The sequence below is a fragment of the Polistes fuscatus genome, unplaced genomic scaffold (genome assembly GCF_010416935.1).
Source record: "Polistes fuscatus isolate 324 unplaced genomic scaffold, CU_Pfus_HIC Scaffold21, whole genome shotgun sequence".
Lineage (NCBI taxonomy): Eukaryota > Metazoa > Arthropoda > Insecta > Hymenoptera > Vespidae > Polistes > Polistes fuscatus.
In genome coordinates, this window is record NW_025113098.1 from 1004140 (window position 1) to 1017963 (window position 13824).

The 13824-nt window shown below is 28.4% G+C and overlaps 3 protein-coding genes across 7 annotated transcripts; 1 reads left to right on the top strand and 2 right to left on the bottom strand.

The window, feature by feature from the left end:
• Positions 1 to 2849: 2849 nt before the first annotated feature.
• LOC122517612 (gamma-1-syntrophin) lies at positions 2850 to 6714 on the bottom strand. 3 transcript variants are annotated; one of them, XM_043636109.1, is made up of 10 exons: positions 6626 to 6714; positions 5571 to 5675; positions 5117 to 5312; positions 4628 to 4753; positions 4379 to 4540; positions 4122 to 4306; positions 3872 to 4030; positions 3551 to 3775; positions 3261 to 3464; positions 2850 to 3095 (listed from the first exon to the last, which is right to left on the bottom strand). In XM_043636109.1, the coding sequence occupies exons 1-10, from the start codon at positions 6686 to 6688 to the stop codon at positions 2988 to 2990; spliced, it is 1533 nt and encodes a 510-aa protein (XP_043492044.1). In that variant the 5' UTR covers positions 6689 to 6714; the 3' UTR covers positions 2850 to 2987. The 3 variants fall into 3 exon arrangements, with proteins under 3 accessions (XP_043492044.1, XP_043492043.1, XP_043492045.1); XM_043636108.1 differs by having other exon boundaries at positions 5117 to 5315; XM_043636110.1 differs by lacking the exon at positions 6626 to 6714 and adding an exon at positions 5848 to 5935 and having other exon boundaries at positions 5117 to 5315.
• A 1040-nt stretch (positions 6715 to 7754) lies between these two features.
• Positions 7755 to 9690, bottom strand: LOC122517613 (mitochondrial nicotinamide adenine dinucleotide transporter SLC25A51). Of its 2 annotated transcripts, XM_043636113.1 has the most exons (4): positions 9552 to 9690; positions 9262 to 9435; positions 8634 to 8889; positions 7755 to 8549 (listed from the first exon to the last, which is right to left on the bottom strand). In XM_043636113.1, exons 3-4 carry the CDS (start codon positions 8778 to 8780, stop codon positions 7839 to 7841), a joined length of 858 nt encoding a protein of 285 aa, XP_043492048.1. In that variant the 5' UTR covers positions 8781 to 8889; positions 9262 to 9435; positions 9552 to 9690; the 3' UTR covers positions 7755 to 7838. The 2 variants fall into 2 exon arrangements, with proteins under 2 accessions (XP_043492048.1, XP_043492047.1); XM_043636112.1 differs by having other exon boundaries at positions 9262 to 9690.
• A 175-nt stretch (positions 9691 to 9865) lies between these two features.
• LOC122517614 (very long-chain specific acyl-CoA dehydrogenase, mitochondrial) lies at positions 9866 to 13167 on the top strand. 2 transcript variants are annotated; one of them, XM_043636115.1, is made up of 9 exons: positions 9866 to 10058; positions 10189 to 10328; positions 10669 to 10879; positions 10955 to 11173; positions 11305 to 11733; positions 11854 to 12117; positions 12202 to 12558; positions 12645 to 12857; positions 12932 to 13167. In XM_043636115.1, the coding sequence occupies exons 2-9, from the start codon at positions 10261 to 10263 to the stop codon at positions 13067 to 13069; spliced, it is 1899 nt and encodes a 632-aa protein (XP_043492050.1). In that variant the 5' UTR covers positions 9866 to 10058; positions 10189 to 10260; the 3' UTR covers positions 13070 to 13167. The 2 variants fall into 2 exon arrangements, with proteins under 2 accessions (XP_043492050.1, XP_043492049.1); XM_043636114.1 differs by having other exon boundaries at positions 9866 to 10054.
• The last annotated feature ends 657 nt before the right edge of the window (positions 13168 to 13824 follow it).

Consider the following 13824-nt stretch of genomic DNA (forward strand, 5'->3'; position numbering starts at 1 on the left):
TCGCCAACTGTAGGCCGGCAAACAGTGGGTAAAAGAACTAGAAGAATGGATGGCTGTCTTGAGGTGACTCAACCGACTTTGCCTGAATATCAGTATGAAGGTGACACTTACGACGGATCTGTATATGTCACTGAGATGTGGTCACCGGAGGAGAAGATTGGTGAACTGGACCTAATGTCAGATGCAGCTAGCCACGTGGGTGAGCGCGTTGCTTGGCAGACTCGGCTCCAGGTCAACGGGCGAAGAGTTCACGCATTTGTCTCCCGGTAGCATCCTTTATGCTATGGTCGATGCACCAAGACCTAAGACGTGATCCCGCCTGTTCTTTGGGCGTTTAGGGTATATAAATAAAAAAATATAATAAGATAATATTTTTATATAAACATTTTTTAGTAAAAACGCTATAATAAATACCTTCATATATTCATGTATTTATGTTAAGTAATATTCTATAATTCTAATCCTTATGCAAAAGTGATTCTTCAATGACTATACATTTCGTTGACAATGAAATTATCTAAATGTAAGATGGACAATTAATCGAATCATAGTCTTAATGATATTAAGCTTTTTCATTTTCGTTTTGCTTTAATTAATAGTAAGTCTTCTATACACTAAACTTGTGCAATCCTTGATGAGAATCTAAATTTAACTATAGAAAGCGTTATATGTAATATAAGTACATTACATTTTATTCAACAGACATAAAAAGAGTATTTCATATAACAAAATGACTTATAACAAATGTTATTCCTTTAAAAATGTGTGAGATATAGAAACTATATTTCTAAGTGTAGAGTTCAAGCTAAGGAATAAATTTATGTATGATAGTTCGGTTTTAGTATTTATTTTAAATACTCCTACTTGTTATCTTTCTTAAAAACATGACATAGATCGATAGATTATCTTTCTGAACTATTAGATAGTACTTCATATATTTCAATTAGACAACGCTTCTGTAATTAAATTCAGCAACAGATATTTTACTTTATATATAATCATTCATTGCTGTCATGTATACAAATTCATTTACTCTTGACACATGATAACTGATTAAAATTCAAAAAATTTTAACATACACTGCCTTACATTGCAAATTTTGTAAATGGCAACTGAAATGTAAAGCAATGTTTGTTTTTTAATACTTTCTCACAAAGATCAATTACTTGACCATGGTAACAGACTGATGTTTCAGACTAGAAAAGTACAATTGGCATTAATTTTACAATAAAAAGAAATAAAAGCTGATTTATTATAATTACTATGTTACTTTGCAGGCACTTTCTACGAGTAACTGGAGACTCTTAAAATCTGTAATAACTAAATTCATAATAATATTCTTAATAGTAAAAACTGTTTCACTGTAGTGTGCATTACTACTTACATTACAAAATTCTTATAATTATGAAACTTTAAATGTAATTATCAATGAAGTGCATAACTAAATATTACACCTTTGTTTGAGAAAGTGAGAAAGTGTATAGAATGATTAGAATATTTATCCTACTTTTTCACAATGACATTCGCTTTTTCTAACTAATGTATGATTGACTCTTATACTGTAGACACTGTTATTTCTTTTACTTATTAATTTTTTCTCTTTAAGTTTAACATACATATAAACACTTATCAATCAGCATTTATTGCTTCAAATTGACACTTTCAACTAAAGATACTGTATAGATATATACTGTAACATATAACAGTTAGAGAAAAAATGAATAATATAAATTATACGTATAAAAGAATATTTTAATTAATAAACAATTTGGGCTGTTGAACAGAAAACTGATTATAAAAAATAACAAATTGTTATATAGAAATTTTGTATTCTCTAAGAAAAGTAAATAATTTTTGCTCTCTAGCCCTAATCCTTTCTTAAGTATAATAATATTATACATTAATACTTCAGTATATAGTATCAATAAATCCACTCTTTTATATATACTACTCGCTTTTTTCTTGCCCAACATTACATCAGTAAATAATATTTTATATAGTTACCATGGTCGAATGATATATTAGTACTTATTGCTATTGGCATGTATTTATCCTGTTAGTATATTACATTTATTAATCGAGCAATACTGATTTAAAAAGAACGAAGCATTAAACCATTTGTAAAACTTAAAACGAAAATCAAATATTTTGTAATTATTAAATGCAACATAGTTACTTGGCATTTTACATATACATGTATGTAAAATATTCTGTACTAAGGAACTATGTGGTTTCAATGCGTTCTTGAATGTAGTTATTAATTGTTCATGGTTTTTAAGGCACCGGACACACACATATATGGTACATATTTAATTCAAAAACATTGTAACATTTGGCTAGAAATATGTCACCACATATTTTTCATCTGTTGTAACTTAAAAATCATGAACGGCTATATTTATTATACTATTAAATTGAATTTATAATACATCTACGGAATACCGAGATACGTCTCTTTTTTTAAAGATATAGAAATCAATTTAATATAATTATTAAAAAATTTGGAAGCAAAATATTACTTGATATCATAAATCGCTCGTATATTTAAAAGCAGTTGTGTAATGATCACTTGCATACATTTAATACTTTATTTTTAGACATTTATTGATCTGGTCAACTTGATAAAATGTATAGCAATTAATATTTTACATGAACGTAGAATCAATGTTATAATTAAAATTTGTAATTTACCTCATAGAAGTAATAAAAATATATCCAAAAATAAAAAACAATAAAGAAATTGCACATTATAAAATTCATTTCAAAAGTTATTCAAAATTTTCATTATGAATCAACAAATATAATTAGAAAATTTATAACAATGTTTTGTAATTTTATAAATAGAAATATTTTTGGAAATACTGACTAGTATTTGACATATCTCTCTGATCGATTGACTATGAATCACTTCATGTATTCGCATAACAATAACAAAAGAGAAATGTAATTCTCTTTGAAAATTATCACTAGTAACGTTGGAATATCTTTTATGGAGTTGTCGATGTTAAAAATGTCGGATCAACTGCAGCAACTTTTGCAGTAAGAAATGCATGCATACAGAATAATAGATTCTGTAGCTGAGAGCACTCCAATTCCTGTGAAATATAAAAACGCACTATAACAAGTTTTATGTTATATAGTTAAGAGAGAGAGAGAGAGAGAGAGAATGATTTACGTTGTATAGTATCTACAATAAAAGGTATAATTATTTGGCACAATATAACAGTTTAGCTAATTATAAGAAAAATTGAACAAGATACCTTTGTCTCTATAGCAATACTGTCGGGTTCTTGGAAGTGCAATTTAAGCCTGCTTTTGCTATCATCGCTAGATCCTCTCAATTGAGAAAATTTGTAACGCCAAACGATTTCTCCAATTCCTTCATAAGAAAGAGTGAATCCCTGAGTCCATTCTAATGTTAAACCTGCACTTCTGCTATTAAATGTGACAGGAAAGGTTTTACTCTGAAATTTAGAAGCTTACAATGATAATAAAACTATAATACTATCTCTCATATATTTAAACAAGTAACTACCCAATCTTTACTGACTTTTAAATGTGTTACAGCTGAACATACAGCAGTATGCCATGCAGCTTCAACTCTTAATAATTCTTGTCGAGTTTCGACGCTCAAATATCTTGGTGGTTTACCCGGACTTTGTGCCAAGAAGCAGTGTTGTCTTTCATCTACATTTTCCGACTCTCTCATTACGCGAAACATAGTCTGATATACTTTAAACGTTAATGCACATCGTGACCAGTCACCTATATTACACTAAAATAAAATAAATAAGAATAAAAGAATAATGTTACGAATAATAATTGAAATAACATGTGTAATAAAAATAATAATAAGATCAATTATACTCACAGGTGGTGTTTCAAATAATAACAAATCAGGCCCTTTCAAAGCTAGAAACCTTGGCCTATAACTTTGCCATGGCTGATTACTATTGCTTACTGCTTCATTTACCCAACCCATGTATTCTATACGTTCACCTGGTCCAAAATTTCGATTGTACAACTTCATCTATAAATTAATCAAACATACTTGCCAATTCATATACATATATATAATTATGTTGTATTAAAAAATAATTAAAAATATACATATAAATTACCTGTAAATGTGTTAAGCCTGTAATATTATCAGTTATATATTTTAACCATTGACTCAAAATAGCACTGTCGTCGCAATGTATCACACCAGTACGTGCACCATTAAGGCCTCTAACTTCAAATGCATTTCTTCGTAATTTATCAGTGCCAAAGATATATCTCGTTACATATGCCATCATTAATGGGACTAAAAAGAGAAATATTTATTATTTATGATTATGCGACAAATTATGAATAATATGAAGAATAATCTATTAACCTGTAATAACATCTACCCATCTTTTGTATTGCATTGAAGCAGACGATGCATTTGAACTTTGTCTACTATGACCACATCTAGGACTACCAGTTTGTCTATTTGGCGATACCCAGCCATCATCTGCACTTCCATTTGCAACATTATCTAATTTTTCTTCTTTTTCTAATTAAAAAAAAAAGAAATATTAATATGTGAAATACATTATTGAAAATTCATTTTTATTTTGCTTTATAAATATATTTTAATTACCATTTTTTTGTAGAAATGGTTTTGCAGCACGATAATGTTTGACAGTTAAAACAACTATATCTCCAGCATTCCTTAAGATATTAACAGCATCATCATGATTACAAGCTGTAATATATTCTCCATTCACTGTATAAATGCAATCAATAATTATTTTAATAAATGCATACAAATTCTAAATAACTAATATTAAAGAGTAAATTAAATTTCTAGATTTTGATTTATTCAACAGAATTAACGCAGGTATATAGTTGTTTATACATTGACTACTCATTGTGAATATATTCGTAATAAATACATATGATTGGCATGATGTGGACAGTCAGCATGTCAAAGAAGAATGAATGCGAAACTATTGGAGAAACTGTCATGCTCCCATTTATCTGCTCGAACACAGTGATATTACGAGTTTCGTTTCATATAAATAGGTCATAGAATATAATAATGTTAAAGTTGTAAGTATATAAGAATAATTAATCAATAAAGATTTACCTTTAATAATGGCATCACCTACAAATAATTGGCCACACTGATCAGCAGCCTGACCTTTATAAATTCTAGATATGAGTACTGGAAGTTTATGTTCTGCTCCTCCTTTTATACTTAATCCCAATCCTCCAACTTTTTGTCTAGTAATTTGGACCATGCGTTCCTTAGCATCTAATGGAGGCTTATTATGATTTGCTACCTGCTAATATTAAGTATTGTCATTTACAAATTCTTTTTATACATTTAAGTATTTCGTAATATACAAAAATATAATAAGGATCATTAAATTCGATTAAGAAAATTAAAAACAAAAGGATATACAATCAGAAATTGTATAATTGTAATTCTCCCACAAAAATTTCTCTCTTTGCGGAATAACTCAATTGTTCCAATTAATAACATTAATTCAATTAACGCAATAATGAAATTAAGAGAAATAATAAATGGAACGCTTTACCTCTAAATCTTCTCTTTGAAGTTTCAATACCTCCATGGACAGATACAAACGCATAGGAACCGGTTTGCTTTTCCCATCACTAACAGTTACCATTCCCCTCCTTACCTTTAATCATATGACAATACAATTTGACAATGACAATCGAAAGAAAAAAGAAATACTTTACATTTGTGAGTCGCTGGAAAGGAAAGGGGTACAAGTAACATATTTTATAAATTTAGGATAAGCGCATAACTATAAAACTCAATTTCAAATTTAAAAAGAGTACTACTCGTACCCTTTTCCATTTCGACCACTGAAACTAATTGATTTTAATTTGATTAACATAAAAATATAATATTTCATTTGTAATTATATTTGTTAACAAAACATATTTCATTGGACATAATTAAAAAAAAAAATAACGTTAGTACTAATAAATAAACGTCGTATAAATATATCTTAAGAAGTATCATAAAAATTAGCCTTCTGTATATTGATCAATTAACTGTGCCGTTATTCGTCGCAAAACCCCCCTACATGTTCAAATAAGCATGCGTATATCCGACGAAGAATTCAAAATAGAACTGCGCCTTCTCATAGAGAGCTTATTCAAAAATTTCGATTACGCGCTCAGATAATACCAATCTCGCCGATATTCCTTGGCTACCACATTTAACAAGAACAACTGCAGGCATTTTCTTTAAATATTCACTAAATCATCTTGACATTCCTTTTTAATTTGAATTTGTGATAGAGTTTATATCCTGCCCTTATGTCAGAGCACGATCGGGATAATCGATCGTTATTTGAAAAATAGCACAGATAGACAAGGCTAAGAGAGAGGGAGAGGGAAAGAGAGAGAGAAAGAGAAAGAGCTATTCTAATATCCTCTTTTCCTACTCGACTTATTGATTCCCGAAAGTTGAACGAAGAACATCAATAAATTAAATATATTTGATAAAATCCACGAGTATCGTGTACTCCCTCCCTCTTTCTTTCAATCTTTCTCATTCTTTAATTTGTTCTTCTTTTTTATATATTTTTTTCTAAACTTTTGAAAAACAAATGAATACCTTGAGCTTCTGATCAATCTTCTCCTCAATCGGAGTACTCATCTTCGTCGCGTTGATTCTCATTATTCGTCTAGATTATCCAATTTCCCTGCGTACTCGACTAGGTTGCCATGAGTAGTGGACGATAGTGTCTTGAAGACGACAACGGTGGTGGTGGTGGTGGTGATCATCGATATAAGAAACAACTGCATGTTCTCCTTATACTAATTTCATTTATTCTATTTTCATTAGATCCGCGAGAAACCTAGATTGCACAAAGATCGTCAAAACGAATATGTATCTCATTGTCAAGCCTTTTCTTTTTTTTTTTCTTATTCCCCGAGGCACCACTAACGACGCGACAATACTTTCGATGTCAGATTAGGGCAAAATGCGATCGTACATCGTAATGCAATTAAATTAGTATTCTTTTTTTCTTCGTAATTACTGTTATTTAGAAATAATGCGAAACTGTTTGAAGCGCCGGTACTTTCGGTAGGAATCAATTGTCAAACTTTAGATAAAATAATAAAACGAATAGTACCGCAGAAATGACGTTTATCTGTCGCTAATGATACTACTGTTAGCTTGCTGCTAACTAAAAGCCAGCAAAAGTCCGCGACTGTGGCGCATCGATTTACGCAGTGTAATGCGCATAAACGGCGCCTTATATTCACTCAATTCTCGCGGGAAATATGAATTATATCTTATTCTTTTTCTATCAATGACTTTTTAACTTTTTATTTCACACCTCATATATATTATTTATTCATTTAACGAATAACGATCAACATTCAATGTTTATGTACGTTTTCGCGTTTATTTAATATCACTGAGTGCAGTTACATTTTATCAAAGATTAAAAAAAATTAATCCAAAATACTCTGAATACGAACTAAATCGTCAAATATTTTCTAAAGATCAGTTTCTGAATAACAATATTAAACGTTATTGTTAAATATTTTTACTAATGGATGCTATTTATATTGCACCGTTATAGAACTTTATCTATAAAAAGAAATTATGCTAAAATAATATTTATATAATATATTGCGCGTTAAATAAGTCTTATCTGTGTGCTCCTGTTTCTCTACCAGCAAGAGGAATGTGCGCTTAACGCACCATTTCGAGAAATGACATAATAAAAATGTCAATTAATAAAATAAATTTTGCTATTATTACTTATGTACATGAAGTTCGACTCAACTATCACATACATTACATTGTAACTTCCTTAAAATATAATAGTTTTGAGAAAATCATAAGATGCATTTATTAAACCCCAGCTAATAAAAGAACGTATGTAATTTAAATGCACACCTTTATAGAACCATCTTATACTCTTGTTTCTAGAAATATAGATTTCACGAGACACTGCTATAAATTTTTCAAACGGTTCACCTATCTTCGATTGCATATGTATTTTAATCACATTCATAGGATAAAATACTGTACTAGTAAAACCACCAATTAAAGCTCCACAAAAAAAATTTGTTAACAATGATTCTTGATTACCTAATAATAATTTAGATTGATCACGAAGAGTGAAAAACATAAGATTAGAACATCCATTTCTATAGATGATAGGGACTAAAGCACGATAACATTCTGCTATTCCATAATTTGTTAGTAGATATTTGAATGCATGAGTAGTATTTTTCAATTTTTTATGATATCGCCAATCTTGCAGTAGCGTTTGTACTCTTTCAAGTGGAGTGAGAATAGCTTCTGCAGCACCAGCCATATTAGCAGCTAATATTTTGGCAAAAAGTTCATTTCCTGTTAACATGCACAGTCTTTGTCTACATCCTTCATATGTACTAAACATTAAACTAAGCGATAGAGTTTTTTGATATAACGGTGGTAGAATGCCTCGGTACAATAATCTTATTCCTTCTTGTGATATTTGTCGAAGAGCAGTACTCGCTGGAACACCTTCTAAAATCTGTATAATAAATAATCATTTAATTATATAAACTAATAAATATCAAATAAAAACTAATTATTTAAATATTTCTGATAGACTTACCTGCCTAAATATGATTTTATTAAGAGGAAAAGTAATAGAAACATTAATAACTGCTGCACCCCAACCGCATATGAACTCTTTGAAATCATCATTATTAAGTCGTAGCACTGATCTTAATGTAACTTTTGGAGATGTTACGTTACTCATATCAGTATATATGTATTTGAAATGTCTTTTACAGTCAGGAAGAATTAATCATGTAAATTTCTTTTTAACTATTATTCTTTTCAAAATTTTGTCCACTTGTGACTTTTTCCTAAGATAAGATAACATTCCCATAATTATTTGAAGATGTAGATTTGATATCATTTCAATTGTAAGAAATTCAATTAATACATATTTTTGTAATTTATGATTATGGAATTATCAGAGTAAATGTTATGAAATATAAATATAAATAACATTGTTAATTGAAAAGCAATTATTAATCAACATTAATTATATATAGAAAATTTTACAAAAATATCAAATATTAAGCCAATGTATAAGTAAAAATTAATCTTTATTTTTATCAATTATCTTATGACTAAAGAAACGTAGACAACAATATGTTAATCCTTTCACAAATTAATATATTATATAACTTAGATTTTTAATTTTAAAGTAATTGCATATGAATATGGCTTACATATTTGTAATCACGTACAAAACTTGGCAATTTATTTCAATTTATCCGTGCTACAAATTTCGAGTTCATTTTTAACTGTTTGCCACCGTCTTTTGTTATTGTATTATTAATTTCGAAAAAGAATAAATCATTTCTCGTTGGTTATTGTTTTTTTTCTCTCGACGTTTAATATTCCTATCAAATTACATTTTTGGCAATTTTAGATAAATATTATTGAAGAATAAAATATATTCACTACACCTTATATAAAGCTTCCTTTTTTTTTAAACAATCAATCATCGCATACTAACTATTTTTTAAACAAATTACGTTCATTAACTGAGGATGAAATTTGCTGTTGTCAATTGAGATTTCAACGATACATATGTTGAATAGATATATATAAAAACATATGGTAATGCAGCGACCGTTGTAACCAACAATATATAATAATGGTTGATACCAATCGAGTTCATTTTACTCTGTTAATTTTTGTACATTTTTAATAATCTTTACATGCAAAAGTAAATTAATTATTTTAACATTAGAAACGAACAATTTACAAATTTAATAGTTAATTGATATAAAGCACGATGCATATATGCATTATATATATATACAAACGATAAAGTCCGTCAACCATTGTATATATGTAAATGTAAAAGTATGTGTTGAGTATATAACACGATGAGTAATAAATAAAATCATTAGTTGTTCACAGCTACGGCCATTTTAAACGATAGATATATATTTACGACTGAGTTTAATTAAGTGTGCGTAATTATTCTTTTAGTGAACAATATTCATTAACATAGTAGGTAAAAGTGTTTCATTCCAAAACAAAAACTTTTTATTTTTGTTTTTTGAAACAAAAAGCTATTAAATATTTTTGTATTCTTACCTAAATTTTATTTTGTTAGTTATATTAATTTGTATATATAATTACAGGTATTTCAATATAAAAGTTTTATAAGATTTTATTAAAGTTATTAAGTCTGGTGTAAAGATAATTCTTAAAAAATGATTCGTTTAGCAAAATATTTTACACCATCAGGAAGTTTTACTAAAATTTTTAATACGAATATAAGGTAAGTTTACAATTTTAGCAATTTTGAAATATATATATCTAGATAAAAACACTCACGAATAAATATTTAGAATAATAAGTATTATTATCTATTGTCTCTCTGTATAGGTATATAGACTTTGACTTATGTACAGAAAAATAACATATATGAAGTGGACTTTAAACACTTGAAAACAGTGCTAGGTCAAATCTAGTTATAGATAAATCATTTATTTTTTTAATTTATTAATAGAGAATGTTTACAATGATATGAACCATTTGCATTCAATTATAATTAAGATATAATATTTAAAAAGTTCAAATATAATATATATAAATATATATGTTTTTTTAAAATCTAGATGTTATTCAGCTACCCAAGCTGCTGTAAAAACTACAAAAACAGAAAAAGTAGAGAAAGCTAGTGCTGGGAAAGAAAGTCAATCTTTTACTACAAATATTTTTCGAGGACAATTGCAAATAAATCAAGTATTTCCTTTTCCTGAACCATTAAATGCGGAACAAACGGAGACAATTAGAATGTTTCTTGACCCAATGGAACAATTTTTTGAGGCAATGATGTTTACTGTACTTTCTTAAACTTCTTTATTTAATATGATTTATTAAAATTGTAAATTTAATCAATAGGAGGTCAATAATCCTGCGAAAAATGATGAAGCACAGACAGTAGATGAAAAAACTCTATCTACATTGTGGGATCTTGGTGGTTTTGGTCTTCAAGTTCCAATAGAATATGGTGGATTAGGATTAAACAATACACAATATACTAGATGCGTTGAAATTTGTGGGTACTATGATTTGGCACTTTCAATTGTTTTGGGTGCACATATGAGTATAGGATTTAAGGTATTTTAAATCTTTTTTAAAAGTCTACGAATTCTCATAATATGTTTGTTCTATCTGAATATAGAATGATCTATCTGATCATATTTATCTGATAAAAAATATTTATAAATATATTCTTGATATATATTTAGGGTATAACACTATTTGGTACACCAGAACAAAAAAAAAAGTATCTTCCTAGAGTTTGCAATCGTGAATATGCTGCGTTCTGTTTAACAGAACCATCTTGTGGATCAGATGCTAGTGCAATACGGTCTCGTGCAGTTAAATCTGCTGATGGGTCCCATTATGTCCTTAATGGTAATAAAATTTGGATTTCAAACGGTGGAATAGCAGATATTTTCACTGTCTTTGCAAAGGTACCAGTTAAAGATCCAGTAACAGGAGAAACCAAGGATGTACCTACAGCTTTTATTGTTGAAAGAGGATTTGGTGGTGTAACAAATGGTCCACCAGAAAAGAAAATGGGTATTAAATCTAGTAATACAAGTGCTCTTTTCTTTGAAGATGTAAAAATACCTGTAGAAAATCGTTTAGGCGAAGAAGGGCAAGGATTTAAGGTGAAACATGATATGAATATATAAATAAATACATATAGAAATAATATCATACTATGTATAATTATGTATAGAAACCAAAGTTCTACCATTATCTTATTTTTGTACTTTGGAATATTTTAGATTGCAATGAATATTTTAAACAATGGTAGATTTGGTATGGTAGCTGCTCTAGCAGGTAATATGCGTTATTGTATAAAACGAGCTGTAGAACATGCAACACAACGTGTACAATTTGGACGTACATTAGATAACTATGGCTCTATTCAGGAAAAACTTGCACGCATGAGCATGTTACAATATGTTGCTGAATCTCTTGCATATATGATTTCTGGTAACATGGATAAGGGTAGTCAAGATTATCACTTAGAGGCTGCTATTGGAAAAGTAATATATTTAATAATGATTTAATGTAGCTGAATGTTATAAAGATTGTTTATATTTTATATTGTATTTCTTTTTCTTTTCTAGTGTTTTGCATCTGAATCTGCATGGTGGGTATGTGATGAAGCTATACAAATTCATGGTGGCATGGGATATATGAGAGATACAGGATTAGAACGTATATTACGAGATCTACGTATCTTTAGAATATTTGAAGGTGCAAATGATATTCTTCGTCTATTTATTGCCCTTACTGGTGTACAGTATGCTGGAGGACATTTGAAAGAATTGCAAAAAGCATTCAGAAACCCTACTGCCAATTTGGGCTTGATTGTTGAAGAAGCAGCTAAAAGGGCAACTAGAGCAATTGGTTTAGGTTCATCTCCGAATTTTGCACATTTAGTGCATCCTAGCTTAGCAGAAAGTGCTGCATTGTGCACAAAAGTTTGTTATAGTTTTGATTAAAATTAATTTTATATATGTTATATTATATTCTATTTAAATGAATATAATATCATACTTGATTTTAGAATCTTGAATCTTTTGGAGCATGCATAGAAACAAGCCTTGTGAAGTATGGAAAAGGAATTGTGGATGAACAATTCGTTCTACATAGAATAGCTCAAGCAGCAATTGATACATATACAATGGTTGTCGTAATGAGTAGAGCAACTATGGCTGCAAATAAAAATTCTCCAAGCGCACAACATGAACTCCTTATGGCTCAAACTTGGTGTGCAGAGGTACGATATATCTTGATATTTAACATTTTTTTCTTATATATGATTATTCATTATTTGCTATTATTATATTTTAGGCATCTAGCCGTGCTGCATATAATTTAAAAGTGGCCAATTCTAAAAAACATTTAGATCTTTTTGATAACTTCAATAAGATTTCAAAAAATATGTGTGATGGCGGTGGATGTGTACATTTAAATCCTTTAGGATTTTAATTATAAGTATATACAATATACTTATAAACATTTATATTGATTGAAAACAGCAGAACAATAAATATTAAAGATCGATTTCTATTGCTAACAAATCAGAATCATTATATTCATTTACTCATAATATATATGTATATAATATAAATTTACTCAACTATTTTTTGTTACATAAGACAAGCGTGTATACTAAATTCAAGACTAATCAATGCAGTTTTGGAACATCTGTTTTATATTCATATACTGACTTATATTTTGTTAATCTACGTACATATATATTGTTCTGTTATGTAATATGATATATAATAATTATACTACTTTTATATACCTTTAAATAAATTTGGTTTTGATTTAATGCAAGAAGTAAATAACTACTTTTTAAACTGCGTTCTTTAAAAAGTAGCATTTAATATGAATTATAAATAGAACAGTATTCAGTAAATTAAAATAAAGTGCCTTAAGTGAAAATGTTCATTCATTTTTATATAGATACCTTATACATCCAATATATTTTAAAAAGAGACTACATATAATTCAATATATATGTAATTTTCTATATAAGATGTATTTATAGTATTAAAAATGATATTTTATGTATTCCTAATACATTTTTATAAAAGAAAAAAAAATTGTAAATAAAATGTTATGGTTCAGAGCAAATTTAGGAGTTAGATGCCATTTATTTCTTATTCATCTGTTTTACAGAGTAATAAAATAAATGTTGAAATTACTAAATAATTTACATTGTTCAAAAATATTTT

Coding starts and splice junctions, on each gene's coding strand:
- LOC122517612 (XM_043636108.1), bottom strand. CDS start 6,688: ATGAGAATCAACGCGACGAAGATGAGTACTCCGATTGAGGAGAAGATT. Junction 4,307..4,378: donor ATGGGTAGATGTTATTACAG/GTTAATAGATTA, acceptor TTCTCTTTTTAG/TCCCATTAATGATGGCATAT. Junction 3,776..3,871: donor TATTATTTGAAACACCACCT/GTGAGTATAATT, acceptor ATTTTATTTTAG/TGTAATATAGGTGACTGGTC.
- LOC122517613 (XM_043636113.1), bottom strand. CDS start 8,780: ATGAGTAACGTAACATCTCCAAAAGTTACATTAAGATCAGTGCTACGA. Junction 8,550..8,633: donor ATAAAATCATATTTAGGCAG/GTAAGTCTATCA, acceptor TTTATTATACAG/ATTTTAGAAGGTGTTCCAGC.
- LOC122517614 (XM_043636115.1), top strand. CDS start 10,261: ATGATTCGTTTAGCAAAATATTTTACACCATCAGGAAGTTTTACTAAA. Junction 11,734..11,853: donor AAGAAGGGCAAGGATTTAAG/GTGAAACATGAT, acceptor GGAATATTTTAG/ATTGCAATGAATATTTTAAA. Junction 12,559..12,644: donor GTGCTGCATTGTGCACAAAA/GTTTGTTATAGT, acceptor ACTTGATTTTAG/AATCTTGAATCTTTTGGAGC.